The following is a 24,779-nucleotide window of genomic DNA, read 5'->3' on the forward strand; positions in this document are numbered from 1 at the left end:
AACTTTAAAAAATAAACGTTTCTATTCTGCCTGGTAGCTCATAACATCTATGCTTTACCTTCTGGTTGATTTAGTAGCACACAATAGGACTATACAGGTTACAGGTAAGACCTTTATTTACCATGTCAAGGACTTAACAATTATTATATCTTAAGCAGCCCTGTTTATATTTTAGAAGGAGCTGGAGCCACTGAAAAAAATGGCGTATGTCTTTCTGTCACTTCGTGGGGGAACCATTGGTGTTTTTAATTGTCTCAAACAACTCTCCACGGAGGCAGGTGCAAGCACATCTGGAACTACAGCTGCTGATTTTGTTCCACCACATGACATTTCTTTTGCAATCTTTGAGTCTGGGAAAATGACGGATGCTAGCTTACAACCACAGTCTGCTGACCTGTATGAGTGGGAGTGCTGCACAGTGTGGTAAATGCTGGTTATTTCAGCAGCTGTTACCTCATCTGTCTAGCAGTCATCTTTGGGTTTCAGGAGGAATGTGTTCATAGATTGGCTCATATCTTTTTGAGCCACACGTTTCTTATGAGACTCGCAGGTACTGTGTCACTTCAGGTCGTATTCCCCTCCGTGTGAAATTGAGAAATAACTCTGGCAAAGTTTGCAAAAGAATTGGTGAGAATCGTTTTTTTGTGGTAGTTTCCATTATATTCTGCCAAGACCTGCATCCCTTTCACTCTCAATTTTTGCAGGGGCAGGACAGCAGAGACAGGGACAGGTTAACTTGACTGACTGCGCAGTTTGATTGACAGCTGCTGACACAGACCGGGGATGACAGCCGTCCCTCCTTTCTTCACAGCCATTGGATAAATGATGATAAATGATAAATAAATTTTGTGGTTTGACTTTGAAAACTAGAGCCAATTAAATTGTGGGACATCATCTCAATATGTTGGACGCGGGACAAGCGATTAAAATGCTGTGCAGTTCCGCACAAAGCGGGACATCTGGTCACCCTAGTTCACCCTCAAGCCACTGTGGACATTTGTACCGAATTTGAAGAAATTCTCTCTCATTTCTGAGCTATTGCATACTCGAGAATATGATGTCATGAGGTAACAATAACCTTGACCTTTGACCTTTGGCCACCAAAATCTAAGCAGTTCATCCTTGAGTCTAAGTGAACATTTGTAGCTAATTTGAGGAAATTCCCTCATGGTGTTCTTGAGATAACGCGTTCACAAGAATGGGATGGACTGCAGGACAACCCAAAAACTTAATGCTTCTAGCCACAGCTGGCTCAGAGGCATAAAAACCTCCTCACATGACTGTTTGTGGTTGGCCATGACAGTTATGCATTTAAAGAGTTGTAGTTTGCATATGACTTTGAATTAGAAGCCCTTATAATTATATTTAGTTTGTTGCTGTCTGAACCTGACCTTAGCTTAACACCCCCAGTGCTGGATTTCCCACCTACAGCAAACAGACATGTGGACCTGACAGCACTGAGGGGAAACCTGTATTTAACATACCTTAGCTCCAGCAGGTCCAGCTGGGCCTGGAGACCCTGAAAGTCCCCTCGGGCCACGGTCACCTCTATCTCCCTGTGGAAACACACGCACACACACACACACACACACACACACACACACACACACACACACACACACACACACACGCACACACAGTGTCATACATCTCAGTACAATAACTGAATTAGTCAACTTTGCATGTGTACGTCAGTGAAGCCATTGTCTGTACAGGTATGTGAATATGCTGAGTTACATAATGCATAATGCATTTGTTTTTACAGTTTGCATGTCGAGGTAATTAACACGCAAGAGATATTAAAACAAATCAACATGTCATCAGGTTGAACAAAGAGCTGCCAGGATATCATGTAATACCTATGTCAAACTCAGGACACCATATTTTCCAGCCTGCGACATTCTGTATTCTAAACCAAGCCGGTCTCCCTATGAAAACAGAACAGTGTAACAAAATAGACACACTTCTGTGAAACGTTGCCATGGTTATCCAGAAAACTCCAGTCAAATCATCTAACTACAAAGCAAGGACTCTCTGTCTCTCTGTCTGTCTGTCTGACCGTTCATCCAGTATAGTATAATTTACCTTAATATTTGGACAGTCCTCAATACCAGCAATATGAACATAGAAAAATATGCTACGACAGGTAACCACGCACCGCCGTCCTTCAATCATTATCAGCAAGTATAATCATAATCATAAACTATCATAATAAATGAGTGTGCTTTTACTGCAGTTCTGTAAGTTGTTTTTTCCATATCTGTAACTAACTGTCCAAGACTCCAGATGCAGTTGTGCATGCGTCACTCACATCAGGTAGCGACAAACACCGCTCTGTGCAGCAGTGGGGATGTGGCTTCATAGAGAGCTGAGGCCACGCCCCTGCCGCTTTGCCCCATGGGCCCTTTTTGGGAAAAACTCTGTATTGTAGTGAATGGAGAAAACAAACCATTTTTTGACCCAATTTGAATTGTGCTTTAAACTACACATATGATGTTTGTCATTTTGAAAAGATAATTTTGCAAGTCAAGAAAGTCACAGTTTTTCATCAAACTAATTAAATATAAGACTGTGAAAATACATAATTATAGAGACTACACAGCTTTACTGACATGATATTAGCTTGCTTACAAAACTGACAAACTATCCCAGAAAAAACAAAAGCAGAAGGATAAACAAGTCTGGATGAGTGGGGAGACGCACAGGTTTATTCTTCAGTGAGAACTGGAGGTGAGCTGTTCAGTTTCTGTTAACAGTAGTATGCTAGCTCATGTTAGCCTCAAGGGCTACAATGTTTACTGTTGCTTGGCAGCACCATCTCTCATTGGTTGTTGTGGTCCTGCTCGGAAAGTACCGACGTAATTATCCAGATTTTTGAATTGTAAATATCAAACATGTTTGATACCTGATACCAGGGCGGCCCTGATGAGTCTGTGAGCAGTTCAGGAGGCTTCAGACTGGATCTGTAAACCCCTCACATTACCGCTCAATCTGTGCTGAACAGCATGTTTTGAACAGGCACTGCACTAGTTTAAAAAAACAGCAGTCAAGAGGAGGGCAGGTAGATGAAAATCCATACATAAAAAGTGCTTAAAAGCAGTTGTTTTCTAACAAAAAATCCCCCCCTGACTTTTTCTAGGTTTTCCCTGCCCACACAAAAGTTTGTTAGAGAAAGAGTAGCGTCAATAGAGATGTGTACCTTTAGACACCGTAAATGTGTGAAGGGATTCCACAGGGGTACTTAATTATTCAACAATTGCTGTATATTTGATAGTAGTTTTTTTTTTTGTCACAATGACACCCCAACAGAACAACTTGTTGTAACTGAGTTACTTAGTGCTACAGTTCTGGCTATGCCTCTGCAAACTCATTTTCATGTTTTATGATGGCCAGTCATTTACTGAGTTTGACACCCCTTCTCTAAGAGACTAGAAATATAATACTTGGGCAGCAGTTGCCATATATGCCGAATAAAGATTACCTTTTCTCCAGGAACACCTTTCCCCGGGGCTCCCTCTAGGCCCCGCAGACCTGGCAACCCCATCTCTCCCTAGTTTAAATAGCAGATCAAATTGCATCAAACATTTAACAGAAGAAAACATATTGTGGTGAATCACAAAACTGTGTTTGATGCTTGTGTGTGTTCTGAACATTGAAATGAACTTGAGGAAAGTAAATGATCAGACAATGTTGTGAGCTGAGATGGTGAGGTATTTTTCTACATGTATCACTAACTAAAGAGCAGCACACTCCCACTTCTGGTGTAGATAAGAAGTTAAAAGACAAAACAAAGGAGCTGAAGCACTTCTTTGTTTCTGAAACATCTTAAGTCAATACAAGTCTTCCAGAAAGTGGCAGTGTTGCTGTTGTTGTGATTGTTGTTATGTCTTTAACAATTTTTATGACCTCCCATTTCAAATTAAAGCAAGTATAACAGTTTACTCAGTGGGTACAGTATATTCAAAATCAATCGGACCTTGCAATTTTACAAAATGTGACCTTTGACCTCCAGTCACTGACTCACCTTAGACCCAACAGCTCCATCCTCACCAGGAATGCCAGGAATCCCAGGTGCACCACCAGGCCCCGGCTCCCCCTGGAAAACCCAAAATGTACTCAAAAGTTCTCGGACTGTTCATTCAATTGAACTCGCTTAATTCAGAGGAGTTTGGTTGTCTTACCTTTGGTCCTGGCTCACCAACACCCCTCTGTCCCTGAAGTCCGGGCTCTCCAGGGAAACCCTGGTCACCCTGGGAAGTAACACAAATCACTGATTAAGAGTCAGAATGCATCAGGTGCTTTTAGTACAGCCTGACCGATATGCAATTTTTGGGGGTGTTGCCGATGCCGATATTACAGTGTAAATTTGGTGACTTTATTTTAAAAAAGTCAGGAAACTGATTACCTTAGAATTACCAAGTAAAGTAAACTATTAAATCTAAGTTGTATGAGCTAAAAAGTTTTTAAACTTAAAATTCTTAACAAATTAAAAATTCTGATGTCAATATATCGGTAGATATTCACACATTTTTCACTCATATGTGGTTATCAAACACTTAATAGTAATAATAACGGCCAACCGATATATCAGTCAGGCTCTGGTTTTTAGTGCTCATACTATATATTGTCAAGTGTTGCAGGGAAAAAACACTTGAAAAAAACACTGGAATATTATAGCTTTCCTATAGACAATTTAAAAGCCACAGGGTAAACGCTCTTCTGATACTCTGCTACTAACCTTTGGTCCAACTATACCCAGTCCAGGAGATCCTCTGGGCCCAGAAGGCCCAACAGGCCCTTGTTCACCCTGAAAAGCCGGAGAGAAACATAAGCCCCTTTTAGTTAGAAAATGTGCCACATTTGCAGCCAGGTAAAGGCTGCAATCTGCCGCCTTGTCTATGTGAAACGGAGGTGTAATATTCCTCCTTTTCAAAAAAGCTGCCACTGGGGTAGGCGTAAACATGTGACGTGACGTGAAGCACGAAGTTGGGTGTGAACAATAGGTGCGTTTCCATCAGCTGTTTAGATGCGCATCTAGATGTATCGCATCGGGAAAATGGTGATGGAAACGCCGTGATTCGCATTAAAATCCCCTGATTCGCACAAAATGAAATACGCTCGCTATGGCCGGGTTTTGGTTGATTCGAATGGGATGGAAACAGCTGTATGCGAATCAAGAGTGACGTAGCGCACTTTCACCCCGACTGCTTCCGGTGTTTGCGGGTCACTCAGAAGACAACAAACAACATGGCGGATACAAGATTTCTGTGGACGGAGGATGAGGTACTAAGTTTGTTAAGACTGGTAAAAGAAAAAAACATCATAGCGATCCTGGACAGCAAACACCAAAGAAACGCCACCATATATCAAGAACTGTGTGGGGAAATGCTTCAATTGGGGTTCGATAAACCATGGACGGCCTGCAGAAACAAGTGGAAAAGCCTCAAACAAAAGTACATGGCAGAAAAACGGATGCTGAGCCGAAGTGGCTCGGGGTCGAAAACAAAGTTTAAATATTTCAAAGAGATGGACGACATCCTTGGGCAGAGGCCGAGTGTTACATCGCTGTCGACGATGATAAACAGCAGCAGCGAAGGTCAGTAAGTTAAAGGTCTGCTAACGTTTAGGCTACCCTGTTTAGCTAACGTGTAAGTTAACGTTAAACAACGGTTAGTTAACGTTAGCTTGCTAACATTACTTCAGCCAACACCAGCTAGTTGTGTGGGTCATTTCACGTTACCCTTGGCTTTTCTGTAAGGTAAACGTTATGAGGAAAACCCATCAATTAAGCACCGTCAGATTTTGTAAATGATTCAATTCAAGTTAACTTTTTAAATGACCACCAAACGTTTCCATCAGAAATGAAACTAGCGTTAACGTTACTCAGATATGTGTAATTTATTTTATTTTATATCCAGGTTAACCTAGTTAAACCACAAACATCTTCTTATTCTAAATTTCCCATTTGTGTGTGTCAATAGTGACTAATGAAGACCGAGACCATAGCAGTGAGAAAGATCGAGCACCACTTGAGCGAGTGTAATTAATGACTGAAGTCCTCTCTCCATTGTAAACCATTAAAACACCACATCAAAACACCGGCAGGAAGACGACGGAATGTTTACAGGCTGGTTGCCATGCCAACCCGCGGAAAATCTCGCGTGACTTAGAAAACTCGCGCGAATTTGTAGTTTTCACCAAAGTCCGTTCTTTTGATGGAAACACACATGATTCGAATTTCTTTTAATGCGCATTGCCCAGTAATGCGAATCACTTTGGATGGAAACATGGCTAGTGACGAGTGATCTGGTTATCGACGATTCTCTCGGCTGTGATGGTTAGCATCTCCCGGATCTCAGCGGCTTTCCATTCGCTCATCTTGATATCCGCGGATGAAGTGATGAACTGACTGCTGTGATCAGCTGTTTCCTGCTGGCTGTGGGTCGCACAACAGTGCATGTCATCGACACCTCCGCCCATGTCACGCAATTGCCGGCACATCGACGACTTGGATTTACATAGCAACGGAGGCGCAAAAAGTGTACCCTCCGAGGCGTCATATTGGCGGACCAAAAGAGACCCCCAATATGCCGCGGTCTGTCTAAATTCGCGGACCTAGCCACAAAAAGGACAGCCAAATTGGCGGGTTGCTGTCCAGTATAAAAACGCTTATAAAATGTAGTTACACCACTTAAGGATAAACATTGGAAGCAAATTCCTAAAATTTTCATTAGCCTTGCCTTTTCTCCTTGGATGCCTGCCCCTGGAAACCCCACCAAACCTGGCAGTCCTGGGGCTCCTGTGTTTCCCTGGGGTCAGACAGGTGAGAGGTCAGACAGGTCATAACATCACAGGTTTTCACTATACATGTGTCAGCAATCCCAACCATGTGCAACCATACCTTATCACCTTTGTACCCGACTCCTGGAGGTCCTCGGCTGCCCTTGGGACCCTCGTACCCCCTGTCACCCTGTAAGAGACACGACAGGAAGGTTGACAGAACAGGAAGGCCGAGAAGAATAACACATCACATTGACATTTCATGACTCAAATCATACAACCATAATCCAACTATGATATTTATTCTTTTTTAAATTCAATATTCACATGTCACAGGCAAGTAGAATATTTGAATACCTTCCACATAAATTCTGATCAGGTAAATCTGGTTTCTGATTTTCTCTACATGCAAATTATAAATAGAACACTTTAAAATGTGTATTTATTGTCTCCCTTTGTTGTTTTAAGTCACTAATGCATCATATTTTGGAAGAGGTTTGTGATTGTTTTGGAAATGTTAATCCCCATACATCATGTAAGAATGCTGGTTGAAAACAAACTTAACTAAAATGATGAGAATGAGAGGGAAAAACAGCTTTGATATAATGACATCTATGTATTGTGTTGCAAAGCATGTTTAGCATGCTAACCAGCGAGCCCCATCCTGTCCCGGTGCTTTGAGCTCCCAGTCCGGACTGCTAGCTGTATGGCTAACTGAGCTAACGGCAGTTACAGTTGTCAGCAGTTAGCAGTTACTTTAATATGCTGCCCCTATTTGTTTTGAGTGTGTCTTCAACAGGTAGACAATTCTTAAATATACTGCACCTTTAAATAAATGATATATAAAATGAAACTATAAAACTTGTCCTGGGAAACTTACCTTGGGCCCTGGGAGACCCTCACCTGGAAACCCTGGAGATCCTTGCATCCCTGGTGGCCCTGCTGAACCCTAAAAAAAATTAGACCTTATTTACTAAATTAACAGATATTACATGATAAAAGTGATTGTATACTGTAAGTACTAAAACAATCACTCAAGGCTAGCTGTACTGTCAACAGAAGCTTGTGTTTTATTCTGCATTTGTTGTGTAATTATCAGAACAATTAACCCCCAGCGCATCTTTACCCAAGTCTGGCCATGCAGACACCTTCATTTCAAAAACCTTCAAGGAAAAATTCACCCAAAAATGAAAATTCAGTCATTACCTCAGCCCCATGCTGATGGAAAGCCAGGTGAAGTTTCAAAGTCTAAAAAAAACATTTCTGGAGCTTAAAATCATTCTGCTAAACAACTGAAGAAGCTGGGGACTTGTTTTAAAATGAGAAGAAAGTGTAATCCAAGTTTGGAGCAGCCCCCGGCAATCCCAAAATTGAGTTGAAAAGCCGTTATTTAAACCTGTAGTGGAATTTGAGCACCCACTTGACCCAGACAATATGTGCACTAACGCTTTTAGCTTAGCAGCTACAGTGAACATTTGGCTTAAATAAGGGTGTAAATAGTCTTTTCAAATCAATTTGGGACCTGAGACTTGGAATAGCTGGATGAGCTGTATGGAGCGATTTGATTGATGTTTTTTTTGTTTGGTTTTAAACCAGCTACTTCAGTTGTTTAGGACAATGTTTTGCTATAAATAAAAAAAATGGATCGATGATTTTTCTTTAATTGAAACATTTCAGAGCTATGACTTCTACATTAAGTGTTTAGCAGTGGTAATTCTTCAGCTAGATGTACAATTTGAATATTAAAATGACTCATTATTGCTATTTTTCTTATTAATCAAAGAAAATAGGAGTGACATGTAAGTTTTTCAGTTTTAGCACTACAGTGCACTGGATTTGAAAGGAAGCTACAGTAAGTGAGAGTAAATTGCAGAGTTGTTTAAAGCTTTGTTATTTGTCACCACAGATTGCTATCCACGAGTATTTATTTAACACCTACAGACAAATACAGACATGTAGCTGATAAAAAGGGGTGGTAACATGTCTCTGTGCAAGAATAGAAAGAAAAAAAAGCTTTGGGAAGGCCTAGTTGGGAACAATTAACTATAACATTCATTAAACTATCATTGGTAAATATATTTATAATAGATGTGATGCGTAATCTAACCGGTGTCCCTGGTTCGCCCCTTCCCATTGGTCCAGGAGGACCTGGTCTTCCATGGTTCCCCTTGTCACCCTGAAAAAATAATTTTACAGATTAGAAACAGAAAAGTACACAGGACATGCAATCAATAAATACTTGATTACTACTTTATCAAATAGTAAACTTAAATTTACCTTTGGTCCAGGGAACCCAACGCCATTATCTCCTGGAGGTCCAGGTACACCCCTCAGTCCTCGGTCACCCTTTTAGGGGAATGAAAAAGAAATTTACAAATGTGCCTCCAGCTTTAAAATGCCAACATACTGATTACCTTGATGTATTTGAAACGTGATTGGCAGAATTCTTACTTTAGATCCAGATTGCCCCTCTGGACCCTGGTCTCCATGTCCTCCCCTGGCTCCCTGAGACAGGAACAGAACAGGAAAGGACAGATAAATACATAGGAATCCAGGAGGAGCAGAAAGTGAGGGAACACATCAAAAGTCCACAGTGCCTGGAGCACTATGGACAACACGTGGGGGCTAGCAGTTCAAACTAAACAAAACTAAAACTGTTGTTACAAACAGAGTCACCACCTCACCGTTTGCGTCGTTCCCCTTGCCTCCAAAATATTTGTACACATGGGTGAGAGTTTGCTTACAGGCTGGCACATTCTCTCCTCCAAGTTTGTTTTTATAGATCGCAACTTTTGCTTGTCATATGACTCTTTCAGGTCCCATTTTGTGCGTATGCAATGTTTATAAATGAGAGCCCAGCTCCTCATCCTTGTCACTGCCAACTTTCTGGGAAATGTGTGTCGTGTTTGAATTATCAGTCGTTACCAGAAGGATCCCTAACTGTGCCCCACTAACGAACACAGCTGCAGGGATTGAACCCTGGTCACTGTGGGGATTTCTTCATCTGCCCCTAAAAGTTTACATGGTCATTATAAGAGGATCTATGGTTGGGGTCAGGCTAAGGCCAGTGCAAGGGTAGATATCTCACTTCACTATTTACTGAGACTGAGATTTTCTCAATAGTGATAGTGACAAAGGAGGTGCCCACTATGGGCCAATGTACGATTGACATGTGGGTTATTAACTGTGTAGTAAATAGGCAAGTGACACTTGTGGAGCAACTACTTGCATACTTGCCAATAATGAGACCTCAAAAATAGGGATGATTTTGAAAATGAAAGCAGGGGTCCCTCTCAACAAAAATAATGAGTTCCAGAGATCTTGGTTCCTGCATTCTGCTGAGTTTTAAAGAATGAAAATAACGAAGTAAGTACAATGCAACAGCATCTTATGATTAAATAATTGTACTTTTAGTTATCAGTGTAGAATCTTTTGGCTGTCTAGCATGGTTCTCTGGCATAAATCAATATTCATTCAATTCATTTTTTGCCCCTGTCCCTTTGCATGTCATCACTTGAGTCAATTTATCAGACTTGGGACAGCTTTATACAACTTTTTCACAGTATAGTGTGGACAGTGAGCTGTGACTGACCTCTGCTGGAATTTTCTGCTCAACATGAAAATGTAGCTGAAAATCTGACTGTTACATTTTGTGTGCTCAGGCCAGCAGAGTGCAAGTGCTAGCAGCTTCTGTATCGTAACCTCTTGTGTAGAGTGGCAATCACAAAGTGACTCATAAATGGTACAGTTCACAATACGCTGCCAACAATAACAATAGTATCACGTTACAGCAATAATCAATATATTGCAAGACAATCAACTAACAATTTATCATAAAATACCCCTTTAAAATGAAAATGTAGGAATTATGTATTTACTGGCTGCACTGTGGTGTCAGTTTTACAGAATTTTTACATGAACTGAACGATGTATAAAAAGGTCTGAGCTTAGTGCCTCTTAATCACACACACTGACTGCAGGTTTTTTTTATGTCCATGTGTTTTCTTCTTGTTAAATCATTAATTCCCCGGCCAAATTACTTCAACTTTCATGCAGTTTTGTTGAAAAACAAAAAGCTGAAGCATTATATTGATGACCTCATGATATGGTAGCCTAATAATCATTAAATATGCTCGGTCTGTGATAATCTTTGTATTTGAATATTTGGTGTGAATATTTCACTGGGTGTGGGTGGTTACAAGAAGCATGAACGATTCTGTTCAGGTGTCTTGGAGTAAATTTAAACACATTTTCAGCAGAAACAATTGTCATTGCACTAAATCATTTTTTAAAGATATTCTTATCAGAAATTCCTCACGCAGTGGCGGCTGATGGAAGAGATGCAGTCAGTTTATAATAGTGTCCATCCTCTGCTTAACGTGGGAGGTGAGAGAGCCCAAACACGTCATTAGTATTACAGTGCATCTCTTTGTTCATTGCTTAATGGGCACTGGCCTTCCCAACAGGTCTCCCAGCCCCCCACACTCATCTGGCGGCTGCAGGGCTGTTGAATCAACTACAGATTGTTATCCTGCATGTTGTCAGCGTGCAGCCACAGATGCAAAGAGCACAGACAGATCTGCAGAGGGAGAGCCGCCGCACGTGCTCTCTAACTCCAATCAAACTGTCTAAACTTGGCTGTGCTGATAAAATATAAACCAAGAATCTGTTAATACTCTGCCTCTTCATCCCCAACATGTGAGGAACATTTTTAGTGTAGTACTTAGCTTAAATAGAGAAAGCTTGTGAACCGGAAGTTCCCACCATTTTTTTATGTACTGTGAAAACGGAGGCTGAAAAACTGATGAAACTGTAAAACAAGGCAGTGATGAGCAAACATGAACCATAGTCCTGTTCATTGTCTATCTGTCTCCTAAAATGTTTTCAGAAACATGATGGAGTGGCCTGTTTAGCTGTAATACCATGTTGTTTGATATCAGCTGGGGAAAAACACAGCCCCCCTTCTCTGTTTTCTCTGGTTATGTAGCATAACAATTTCAAATATATTTGTGTCTTTCTACAGCAAGGGCCATCATAAAAGCACCACAACAGTAAAAGTAGGCCTACTCATTAAGGGGGCACTCTGTAGTTTTGGGGAAGAAACAAGAAATCAACAAACTCTCTTTATTTTCATGACTGAATAAACAAATGGTCCATTTCAGAATAATATATATTCTCAAATTATAACTGATAATGCATTAATTTGTACATAACCTTAGGGCTGCAGCAGTTAAAGGATGAACTCTTTTTAATAACTTTATATACTGCTGGGTGGCTTAACCCAAAATAATATAACCTAGCTACAACTTTAGATTATTGATATAAAATATAAATAAACTAAGTAAAGTAACCAGTCGGGCTAATGCTAACGATCGAGGCGGCTGTATCTGTATATGCTAACTAAAGAAAATCTGTCAAAATATAATAATTACCTGACTAAGAAGGCCTCCAGTGTTAGAAGGTGTACAGTGTGTATCTGTAAGGCCCCATCTCCACCCCCACCTTTTTGTACTATCTTGAATCAGTACCAAAATATCCTTCTACCCCAATGATGTAGACTTCACTGTACTGGCACTTTAAGAGTTGTTTTTGACAGCTAAACAAAACATAAAGTTACGTTAAACTAAGATAACACTAATTCTTGCCTTTTATTTATTTCAGTAGGGTAGGAGCTGCAGAGGGTGTTTTATTTACATGTAGGGTCTGCTTTATTATCTGTCCTTGTCACAATCGTATCTATTAAGATCAACTCCAAAGAGCTCCTGATGTATATAACAAATGAACACAATGTAGATCCCACAAGTTACAGTGTAGTTGTGAGGCAAGTAAGGCTCTAGGAAGTAGGCAGTTAGCCACAGCACTCTTCAGACTAGTACAATCTCATACTGTACTAATGAATACATAAATTAAACAAATATAAATAAAAAAGATTTACAGTTAATGGGACAAAACATGCAGAAATTATATCATTTTATAATTTGATGTTGTTATATAAGGTTTGAATGATAGTGACATTGTTGAAGGACTGGTGGATAATACTGTGATACAACCTGTTCTCACTCCCAACTCGTCAAATACAGCAGCATGGTCAGTTTCCCTATGCTTCAAGTCTGACGCTGTGTGACTTTATTAAGTTAACGTACATTAATGATGTAACTTAACTTCACTTACGTAACATGACGTGAGTAACTTATGTTTAGAGACTGGACAAAGTTACTTTAGCCCAGTATGATCCTTTCATACTTTCCTGAACCTAACCAGGTTGTTTTGGTGCCTAAACTTAACCACCAACCAAACCACAACTGTTTCACAACATTAATAACAGTTCAAAAGTCATAACATATGAACTGTTTGCCAGCAAAGTTTATTTGGAAAGTGTAACCGGATGTTGCATACCACATATTATTGCTAACTTGACTGCGAAGCCCCTCAGATGCAAAACTGACTCTAGAGGGGTAGGTAGAGCATCATAGTTTGAAGCTAAAGGCCACTGACCAGGCTGCTGTATTTGACGAGTTGGGAGTGAGAATGTGTTGGATATACTGTGATAACAGGTTTAAGAATACATTTTTGACAGTGTGTGTAGGTACATTTCATGGGAACTGGAGACAGATCAGGACGTACAACCTAATGAGACTCTGACGATGACTGCTGTCGTTCAACTGATGCTGAAGGGGGCAACAAGCATTTAAGGAGAAAGGGAATGGATAACATGTGCCCAAATCCTAATCCTCTGGGACAACGTCTGCTCAAAGACTACAACCAAACATTGCAAGCTTGGATTCCCCGCTTAGAAAGGCAACATTAGGAGTGGGATAAGACCTAATCCACAGCTCACATTCCACAAGTGCAGAGCAGGAGATGGACTCAGAGTGTGAGGCTTTCACCGCAGCACTGATTGTTTCAGCGCGGATGTGGGGGGACAAAGGAATCTTTCAATTTGACCACACACCCATTCAAGGGTATAAAGAGCCCTTTTCAATTTTTACATTAAAACATGTCTTTATCACAGGTGGACTATGTGATGGTAATATCAGGCTTGTAAACGAAACATTTACATTTAAGGTTGCCTGCTACAGGACAGGACAGGACACAACAGTAAACCAGTAAATCTGAGAGTCCATTCTACTAGGTTGAATCAAAATGAACCACACACTTGGACAGGTCAATATTTTGGGAAATGCACTTAATCAGTTTCTTTCTGAGAGTAAGGTGAGATCATCCGATCAGCCTCAAGTCTCTCTGTCAAGTACAGAGCTGGAGTCAGGATGTAGTTAGCCTAGCTTAGCATAAAGACTGTAGGCAGGGGGAAACAGCTAGTCTGGCTCTATCCAAAAATATTACACCTGCCAATACCTCTGCAGCTCATTGATTTACACGTGGAATCTTGTTTGTTTAACCTGTAGACAAAGAGAAATGTCAAAACAACTTTTTGTGGTTTTAGGTGGACATACACGTGGAATATTTCTTACATAAACCCACACTCAAAATGTTGGAACATAAGTGTATCAGTGGCAGTGCACAACACCTAACTGCTCTGTGACACTGCACAGTTTTGTCTTTGGTCATCATTCCTTTTTAATGCAGTTCAGAGTGAACGGTGTGACGCGGCTTGCTGTCCCCTGCGCTACTGCAGGTGCTTGCGATGTACCGGTGCTGGCTGAGGCTGACGCTCTCGACTCGGAGACGTCAAACGCGATACAATTGTTCACATCGATGCCTTGCTGCCTTAAATGTTTGTCAGATTTGAAGTGCAACCTGACTTGTTGTGTTTTTCTTTTACAAAGTGAAGCCACACTTTTAACTGTTTTCTGCGGTCCCTCTTCTGCACTGGTGACTGCTGCTGTGACATGCTAGTCATGCACGCTAGCTCTCCAGCTCACTGTTGTATTGATGAGTGACGTAACAGGTCGTGACTCCTGGCAAATGAAAAAAAATCCTAGAAGGCAGCCAGACGAGCAACGGCCTCGCAAAAATATGAGCCTTTGTTTGCACTAATTCATTTTTATGTCACGTTTAGAAACTGAAAAGCAGAACAGACATTTATTTTTTATTTTTTTTCAAGGGTAGCTACCCAGTACTTGCTATTAAGTACTCGGTGCTAACCACACCCTGACTCAGGATCTGTACACACAGACATGAGATTTTCAAGCATATTTGAAAATGTTGAACGTACCCTGTAATCTACATTCAGTTGAATGATATAAGACTACTCATTTAAATATTTTAGCATAACATATACAATAAAAAGACAATAAAAAGTGACATGGTGTTTACAGTTTGTATCTTCTGACTGAACTGTATTCCAGATTATCTGTTTTTTCTTTCAATTCCTACATTTTAATGAACTCCATGTTAGCCAAGATTCTGTGTTGCAAAAACTGACAGTTGCCTGTAATAACTTTGACATGAAATGTAAATTACTGATAATTTTGAGTTATTATTTGAATATGAATCATATACTTCATGATTTTGGCTCCACATCTGTGAAACACTGTACATGTTGATGTGGCTGGTTACCAGAATTGACTCACTGATCTGATCTCGATTACTTAGTGAGAGACCGTTGCTGAGGCTCTGTGTATAACAGAATATCAGTGTACTTCACCTGCTCCCCTCTGGGTCCTCTGGTTCCAGGAGGTCCATCTGCACCCTAAAGAAAGACATCAATATAATATTACTATATACACATACAGTACTTGGCCACAGCAAAAAAGTCATCATGGCAATTAAATAAATAAAACAATTATGAAACCTACTTGTTCTCCCTTTTTACCAGGGGCACCACATTCACCCTGTTCTCCCTAGAAAATACAACCAAGATACAGGTAAGTGAAGCTTAAAGAATCTTTCTTATCTGACCACAGGCAACTTCTGCATAAAAATAGTTAACATATATTATTGTTATATGCTGAAGAATTTGCCTTTACCAAATGTTTCCTTTATATTTCTCTACCTGGATGTGGTAGTGGGGATTCATTACAAATAAACATTGTCATCTAAAAATGTCTCATATCAAACAATAACAATAAAACATACCTTTTCCCCTTTGCTGCCAGGTCGACCCTATAGAAAGATGAAATTTACATTAAACAGTTAGATGACTGTCCACCAACCATCATGTCACTTTAATGGTCAACCAACCAACCAACATCAAAATACTACATAATGTTATGGGACCACATAGACTAATATGTTGCTAATTGTATTAAGTATTCAAAGTGTTGGATGGAATCCATATCATTTCTTTAGACTCTTGGTGAGTAAAAACACTGTTGGATGTTCCAGACCCTTTCAACATCTAGTTTGTAGCCACTACTTTGACACCTAAAAAACAACTGTTAGGCTAACTACGTAGCTTTTGAATCAAAACACTCTCTTTGCTTCCAATCATTATGCTAAGCCAAGCAAATTGCCTCTTGGCTCCTTTACGTACTGCGTAGACGATAGATTAATTAATGTTTTTTCCCAAATTGTTGTTCTTTCATCATTCAGCTTGAAGGAGACATAAGCTGAAACCTGAAAGGAGGTAGAATCAGTCAGAGTAACTAAAGGACAAGACTTTAAATCTACTTTTGCCTGGTAAATTGGTACACCATTACTGGCTAGGTTGCATTATTATAATTTACTACAAGGAATGTTTAACTGGTTATGAAACAGTCTCAATTTAATACTGATGCCTCTATATGACCTACATAAGCAAACGAGACCATCAGCAAGTTGATTATTCTATACTATTTCTATATAGTCATATAGTTAGTCTTAATGCCTGTCACCAAGACAGATTCTGACTTTTCAGGGTCAGATAAGTAATAAAATTTAAGCCATTTTTCATGACGCTGTTTTGAGGATGAATTCAGGTGTCTCAGAGGAAAGAAGCTGCTCTGTAGTGTGCTGGCCCAGCACTAAAACAGAGTTCAATTTGTTTCACCCTTGTCATCTTTTGTTGCGGCTGCCAGAAACAGCAAAGTTCCTTGTAGTAGCTTTAACAGTGCAGTGTTTTTAAAGGTAAAACGCTGACATTAAAGGGTCACTATAATCTATTTGTCCCTCCGCCATGCTTCTCAGAATAGAATATAACAGTATATCATATTGCACTCAGATTTACATGAAAGCTTGAAAACCTGTGACCAAAGCAAGAGAAGGTTGAGAAAAATATCTGATGGTTACCTCAAGGCCCTCCATTCCTGGACGTCCATTAATGCCAGGTTCCCCCTACAGTGACCGAGTCCAGACAAAACAGCACATCAAACAACACTTCATGGATTCATTCTGTTACCAGCGCTGGATTACGGAGACAATGTGGACTTACGCGAAATCCCTTTGGACCTTGAAATCCATCAGACCCCGGCTCGCCTGGTCTCCCCTAGATGAAAGTAAAGGCAGAGATTGTGCCAAATGAAAATATTTGGGCCCCCTTAGTTTGGATTCTGTGTATGTATAGGCATACGTGAGGTAGGTCATTCTCAGTGTGACCTGTCTGTAACCCCTGTCCAACATAAACCTCCACCTCAGTGCAGCAGGTTCTCAGATCATTGCAGACTGTGTGTTTGCTCAGGTTTAATCTTCCATCCTTGACCTTTGCTTCTCTTCAGCAGTGCTACCAGTGAAACAGCCCTTTCAGCTGGCCCACCTGCTACACTTGCATTGTGGGAAACATTTCCTGCTCTTTCACATCTTTTCCCTGTAGTGCTTTGAATGCAGGCCAGACGCACCTGCTTGTGTAGGCCACCAGCCCGGGTGCTGAGACGGGGAGAATCCCCAGCTATTCAGGAATAACAAGCCACTGTGTGAGGCTTACTGGGCTATGTGTGGCTGAGGAAGAGACTGTCAACCTGTAAGCTGGTACAGAAGTAGTGTCACATTACCCAAAAGTCTGCAAAAACTTTTATCAGAAAGTTTAGAAAAGTTTACTGATAGATGGTTATCTTGTTCAATTACAGCCTGACCAGTTAATGATACTGGGCTGTTAGGTGATTGGTTGGCCAAACTTCTGGTTGTAGCTAATTGTTTTTTGTGCAGCTATTGCCAGGTAGGTACGTCTATAGGTATGATCATCTATTGCGATATGAGTACATTTAGGTGAACAAGATATTCGTCATAGAGGTTTCACCGATAACGGATTGACAATAACCATGATATTTAAAAAATGAAATATTGTGTTAATAATAAACATATGATTATATCATGTAAATAATTTAGTCTCCAATCTCTTAAATTGTTTCTGTTTCTTTCCGTTCTCGCTTTGTTATAGTAGGTGGTGGTAATGCACCTTAACACTAGTTGCCAACCACCATACAATGGAAAAAGAAGAAGAAAAGGCTGCAGTAACAGTTAACTGTTAGCTAGGTAGTGTCTGACATGGATCTAGTGGGTGGCTGCTACTCATTGATTTACTACTGCTGTACAACATCCTGTCAAAGTGATAGACATTTACTGGATGGTTACATCGACTCTCTCGCCACCTCCCCAGACTCCAAATGATAATGAATGTTCTTCATGTGACATAAACAGACAAAACACACAATAAACAAAGTCAAGATATGTTTTCTATATATAATGAGATAATATAGTTATGGTGAATTATTTTGGCCACAATAATCATCCACTGAAAATCTGATACTGTGACAGCACTAATTCATAATGTTGGTAAGTGTTGGCAATTTTATTTTCCAGACAATAATGAGACCTACTGTTGGTCTAGTGCCACCATTGGGTCAAAAATTCCTGATTATGATTTATCAATCCATCCAGGGGTGAGCACCAGAGGGGTGAAAGTGACACTTGAGTGACACAAGTGGCACAATTAATTATATATATCAAATGAAAGCTCGTAATCAGCTCTGTCTACTGACAAAATGGCTAATTTACCAACCTTTCAACCATACCGGCCTACCTAACTTCCAACCGACATACCCACAGATCTTCCTACCAGCCACCCTACTTAACCACCTACCTTCCTAACTAGCTACCTACCTACCAACCTATAGATCTATGTTTATATCCATCCATCCATCCATCCATCCATCCATTGACTAGTAGTGATTCTTTAGTCATCCACGTACACACGTACATTAGCAAACAGTGTCTGCTCTGGTTGGCTCATTCACTGGAAATTAACAACAAAATTGCAGGTAATACATTTGCTGTGAAAAACAATACAATAAGATAGTTCAATATTTATGTGCACAAAGAAAGGAGTCTAACACTTATTGTTACAGATGTTAACACAGCTGGTTAAGAAGTAGTACAAGATGATTTCAAATATACTGCAAAAAAAACTCACTGGACTTCCAGGGTGACCCCTCTCTCCTCTCTCACACAGACAAGTCTTTGGCTGTGGGCACTGAAATAAAGACAGAGGAAAAGAGCAAAATACAAACCAAATAATCAACAGTGTGCTTATGCATAAAGCAAACAAGAGCTGGCAGACACAAAGAATTGTATGTTTGCTATTTTGCCTAGATTTTTGTCATTTACTTTGACTAACTTTGATAGCTTGGTGAATCTATCTTTAGTTTTATCACTGTTTATTTCATCTTGAAGGTGTTTCATGCAACTGTAAGAACAGTATCAAAGTACAACATAAAATAACACAGAAAATGATCATGAAAATAATCAATCTCATAGTACTTACCCCAGTTTTGACAATTGTGTTCTGAGAGAAAAAAGACAGACAGAGTTAGTCATGGTCCAATTCTGCAGAACTCATCAACGCCGACCTACACAAAAACTACAGCCCCACTGATACTTGATTTCTGGGGTCGATGCCCATAACGAAGTAAAAATTCTGGTTTTGATATATCAGCTGAAATAAAGACATTTCTTGCAAATGTGGACATCAAACACTTGTCACAAAGATTTGTAAAGGAGGCGGGATATTTTATAAACTTTGTCTAAAGTGGCACCAAAAACTGTAAACTCAATGGGAATTTAATGATTAAATATTATCCCAAGCATATTTTTCTGCTTTCTCATCATGAATGCTAGTAGATTTGTAGCATTGATGCAACCCTGACACAAACATATCTGACCAGTTCACTGAAGAGCTTGTCATCCAGATGGCTGTCGGTGAGGCTGAGGACATGCTGCTGTGGGGGGGCACTGGCAATGGATCGTAGTTTTGCACCCATGGGATCATCCTTGGGCAGGTTCGTCAACCTGATGGTGAACACTCTGATGTTGTGCTGTTTGGCCTCAGCAGCAGCCATCACAGCACTGGGGCTGCGTGGGTGGTCATTTCCAACCGTCATCAACAGTGCCACCCTCAGGCTGCTGGGGGACGTCTCGTGGCTAAACACCTTGGTGGCGTTGGTGATGGCGTAAGAGGAGTAGGTGCCATGGCCGATGAAGGTCATGGAGGCCACCCGGCTCTGGAAGACGTCCAAGTCCTGCCAGTCTCTGAAGTTGTGCTCCACTGACACGGTGCTGCTGTACTGCAGAGCAGCCAGGCGCAGCCGCAGACGCCAGCCAGTCGAGTGGAGCTGCATGAGCTTAGTGCTGAAGCGCAGGATGAAGTCCTTCTGTCGCTCAAACAGCAGAGATTTGGCTTTCTCTGAGCTGTCTACAATGAACATGATCTCGACCGGGCAGATCAGGGCTGTACAGGAAGCAAAACACAGCAGGCTTACATTCCAATAACCATATAGACAGGCTTCAAGCTGTTTTTGCAGTGGTTTATTGTAACAGCCATAACCAACTTCTGTCAGAATATCTGCATACTGTTGGTATTGGCATGTAAACTTAAAGCAGCTACAAGGAACTATTACGCACCACCTCCTGTCATAAAAATCTTGATCTGGCTAGCGTGTGCATTTGTAATAGTATTCTTCTTTTTTAAACAGCTGTTTGCATGTTCCATGGTAATGAGGTAATGTAAGATGACGTTAACATTCCCCAATAATATTATGTCATCATAATAATGAGTGAAAAACAGGGAGATATAAACTAGCTCAGAAAGAAGACCATCATTAAATATAAAGTAATAAGTCAGTTGTTTGGCTGCTGTCTGGCAAGCTATACAGCAGTATCCCCAGCGATACCTCCAGACTCCTCAATTCATCCTCAGCACTCTGCTATAAAACTTTTTTCTTTTTTTTTTAAATCCCACCCAGTGACAGACATTAAGAATAACTATGAAGAAATGTCAAATCCTCTCACTAATGTTTAATTTACTTATGTAGGTCATATAGAGGCATCAGTTTAAAACTGAGACTATTTCATAACCAGTTAAAGGTTCCTTGTAAGTTTAAGATGAGCAACAATTTGCAGCACAAATTTACTTAACTTTACTTTTAATTTGTACAAATTAGAGGATTCAAATATAGAACTGTATTGTTTACATTGTTCAATTGATACTGCACACAGGCAAGATTAAATAGACAAAAAAAGACAAAGAGACACAGCTGACTGCTTGTTGAATCAGGGTTCTTATTGCTGTTAACTGAATCTTTACGAAGCTTGCAACCAGCACCACAGTATCAAGTCTAATCAATCAAATCAAATTTATTGTCACATACACACAATCATACACTGTGCATCATACAGTGAAATCCATGCTCTGTATTTAAAGGTCCAGCGTGTAGGAAATAGGGACACAATGCAGACATGGGGAGAATATACAAACTCCATATGAAACGGTCTTCTGTGTGTTAACCACTGAGCCACCATGCTACCCTAACAGTACTTGAGATTAAGCATGATTATAATTTAACTGTCATAAGAGCCATGGAATGACAATTGATCAAATATTTTTTGTCCCAAGCAGTGTAAACTCTGCTGTCAATCATAGTGTTCCTATAAACTAACAAATACTCCTTTAAATCCTGTAAAGATCGTTTCTATTTGACTGAATACAATTACATTTTTGTTGTGATAACATGGTTAAAGAAATGATGTATATGAATCACTTAGAAATCATTTAACCTAACCTCAGGCAAGGTGGGACAAAGCATAGATACATTTCATGACTATTTAAAACACTTACTTTTGGCCTCATTAATGATGATCTGGTTATCATCTTTCTGTCCTTTCCTCCTTCTCTTCTGGCACCTGGTTGGGCTTGACAGGGCCAAGGTAAGGATCAAAATCTTTAGGAGCCACCACGTACTCATTTTTCAGTCCAGCTGCTCAACTTGGAAAATATAGAGAAGATTAAAGTGGCATGAGAGTTAAGTAATGCTTTTTTGAGACTTAATAATGGACAGCATTAGTCATTTGGTGTCCGTCATGCATCACTTCAACCCGAATGCAGTGAAAGCTGCAATGATTTTACATCGACACCAGAGGGAGACAACAGTGCAACGACTGCTCACAGAGGACACAGTTTAATTCCCTCACCAAAGTATGATGATGTTGGGCAGCTCAGCAATCTGCTCCCTGAAATCACTTATAATCAAAGTGCGTGTTTGTCGTTATCACTTTTACCCATACCTCTAATGCTTCACCGTGTTTTTACCAACTACTACTACTGCTGCACTTATAGTGTATACTACTGCTAATAAAGGTTTTGGTATTATGAATGCATCTGATACATCTACTGCTGCAACTACAACAAATACTGCCATTACTACTACTAATACGACTACTACTGCTAACATTATCACAACTTCTTACCCAAGCTGCTTGTAATGATACTAAAACTGCTGCTGCTAGGTGTGTTACAGTAGCAGCTAGTGTACTGGGATTGGATGATAGGATGATTTATGCTGTGAGACAGTATAACTTGTCCACCATCAAAGATTTATCAGCCATTTAAAGGAAAAGTTCACCCAAAAAAGAAAATCCAGTCATTATCCACTTACCCCCATGCTGATGGGAAGTCAAATCAAGTTTCATAGTCCACAAACATTTCTTGAGCGTCCCAGCAAAACAGTGTTGCAGCATTCTCCTAAACAACTGAAGTAGATTAGGACTTAATTGAAGCTGAAAAAACAACCGAAAAAAAAGCATAAAATGGCTCCATTATGGAATAATCCGAATTGATTTGAGGAGATATTTTTTACATCCTTGACATTGCAGTAGAGCTCGTGCACGCATTTCATACAGGGTGTGCACGGCTGCTTTAAGCTTAGCAGCTACATGCATTGTAAGATGGCTGCCGAAGGCAGGTGTGGTTTGTTAGGCTCCACACCTCTCCTTATTTTTTACTTTTTTTTATCAGTTTCTAACAGTTTTAACCAATGTTTTTCAACAAAAATGCTCTAACTCAAAGAAACACCTAAATCCAAGTCAAGATTCAAACAACAGGTACAGAGAAAATGGATGTATTTGGACACTGTTACTTTGCCTGTGGCTTCTGATTGCTCCACCTGTTCAAGGTCTTTGTTTGGCTAGAAACCAGTTATCTACTTCTGGACTTCCTACTCCTCTGAATGACACACAAAAATTGACTTTTTTTGGACATGGACATTTAGTTACTTACTCCATTCTCTGGCAGAAGTTATACAGCAACGAAAAAGGCAGCAAACAAATCACCAAGAGGAACAAATGGCATGCTTACAGCACTCTACTAGTTCTGCTGATACTAAGTGGGGACATCCAACTGAACCCTGGTCCAGTAACAAAGTTAAACCCTGTTCAGATTGTGCAACTAGACACAGCCGAAACAACGCTGGTGCGTCATGTCAACACTGGAGGGACAGAACCAACGGACTTTTTCCACATGGAATCATTGTTCACTGATCTACCAAAAGCCAGCAGTGATTCCACTTTTCACCCAGACAACAGTCGACCACATGATCAAATAAGTGATTTGTCCAAGGGCTGTTGCAATCAGAGAACATTGGATACAGCTGAGGCAATGCAGGTGCAGCATGTTTCCACAGAAGAGAGGGAACCCACAGACCTGCTCCATTTGAAACTGCTGCCTGACCCACAACAACACACTTGGGATTCCACTCCTCATGCTGTCGACTTTAGTTTACCAACAGTGTCAGAACCTTCTTGCTCATACCAACACATGACAACAGGAAGAAAATATGCAGTGAAACGGGCAATCAGTGAATCCTGCAAACACAGTGGTAGTGCTGAAGGTAAACTAAGATGATTTAGATTCTTCCAGACTGTAAATCATGCAAAGGTGATATGGGAGTCAAAGACCAAACCAAAGGGTATTGTAGGAGGACACTTAAACATTCAAAGTATTATTTCAAAACAAGATCAGGTTCAACACCTACTAACAGACTCCAATTTAGATTATTTATGTTTGACTGAAACATGGCTTAACTGTAATATCCCAACACATATGACTGATGTACCAGGTTATGTATGCTTTAGGAAAGATAGATTGATGGGCAGGGGGGGTGGAGTAATGATTTATATAAGAGAGCGTTTTAAATGTGTTGAAATTAATCTGGACACACCTTTTAGAGTGTATTGCTATTAATGTAGTGTTGTCAACAAAAATGAAATTTAATATTGTAACCCTATATAATCCTCCCTCACATGGTGTCTCATTTTACCAAGACCTAGACGAACTACTTAAACAACTAAATTGTAGCTGTGAAACTATATTCTTGGGAGACTATAATATAAACTGGTTGGACAAAGGCAGCAAGCAAAAATTAAAAACAATCTATTCAAAGCATCATTTTCAGCAAATAATTAAAGGACCAACGAGACTTACTAAAGTCAGCAAAACACTTATTGACTTGGTTTTCACTAATAGAACTGAGAGAGTGACAAAGACATACAATTTAATCACAGGCCTGTCTGACCACAATATGGTTGTAATAGTTAGAAACCTAACCAAAAAACGTCTAAAATCCTGGTGCAATGGTAAACCAGAGTTTGCAGGTATTCCAAAGAACAAAACAACACAATTTGAAAATGAGTTACGGAATATTAATTGGGACGATGTTATACAATCTTACAATTTAAACACCTCTTGTGATACAACGATGATAACATTTACTGATCTGACGCAGAAATACATTCAGAAATTGAAACAACCACGACGTTCCAGGGCTTTACTGTGGTTAAATAAGGATATTCACCAA

At 40.1% G+C, this 24,779-nt stretch overlaps 1 protein-coding gene across 1 annotated transcript in view; it reads right to left on the reverse strand.

Annotated features, from left to right (window-relative positions):
- Positions 1-22,634, reverse strand: part of col28a1a (collagen, type XXVIII, alpha 1a) — a 41,656-nt gene extending 19,022 nt beyond the window's left edge. Inside the window, exons 1-21 of the mRNA XM_073462856.1 lie at positions 22,584-22,634; positions 21,767-21,913; positions 19,815-20,380; positions 19,418-19,438; positions 19,067-19,126; positions 17,093-17,146; positions 16,951-16,995; positions 15,820-15,846; positions 15,540-15,584; positions 15,389-15,433; positions 9,232-9,285; positions 9,058-9,126; positions 8,888-8,956; positions 7,661-7,729; positions 6,902-6,970; positions 6,741-6,809; positions 4,739-4,807; positions 4,182-4,250; positions 4,025-4,096; positions 3,482-3,550; positions 1,485-1,556 (exon numbers count right to left, since the gene is read on the reverse strand). Of these exons, the coding sequence (XP_073318957.1) occupies positions 1,485-1,556; positions 3,482-3,550; positions 4,025-4,096; positions 4,182-4,250; positions 4,739-4,807; positions 6,741-6,809; positions 6,902-6,970; positions 7,661-7,729; positions 8,888-8,956; positions 9,058-9,126; positions 9,232-9,285; positions 15,389-15,433; positions 15,540-15,584; positions 15,820-15,846; positions 16,951-16,995; positions 17,093-17,146; positions 19,067-19,126; positions 19,418-19,438; positions 19,815-20,380; positions 21,767-21,893 (1,740 nt within the window). The 5' untranslated portion in view covers positions 21,894-21,913; positions 22,584-22,634. The remainder of the gene's footprint in view (positions 1-1,484; positions 1,557-3,481; positions 3,551-4,024; positions 4,097-4,181; positions 4,251-4,738; positions 4,808-6,740; positions 6,810-6,901; positions 6,971-7,660; positions 7,730-8,887; positions 8,957-9,057; positions 9,127-9,231; positions 9,286-15,388; positions 15,434-15,539; positions 15,585-15,819; positions 15,847-16,950; positions 16,996-17,092; positions 17,147-19,066; positions 19,127-19,417; positions 19,439-19,814; positions 20,381-21,766; positions 21,914-22,583) is intronic.
- Positions 22,635-24,779: the final 2,145 nt, after the last annotated feature.

Source organism: Pagrus major, chromosome 3, assembly GCF_040436345.1.
Source record: "Pagrus major chromosome 3, Pma_NU_1.0".
NCBI lineage: Eukaryota > Metazoa > Chordata > Actinopteri > Spariformes > Sparidae > Pagrus > Pagrus major.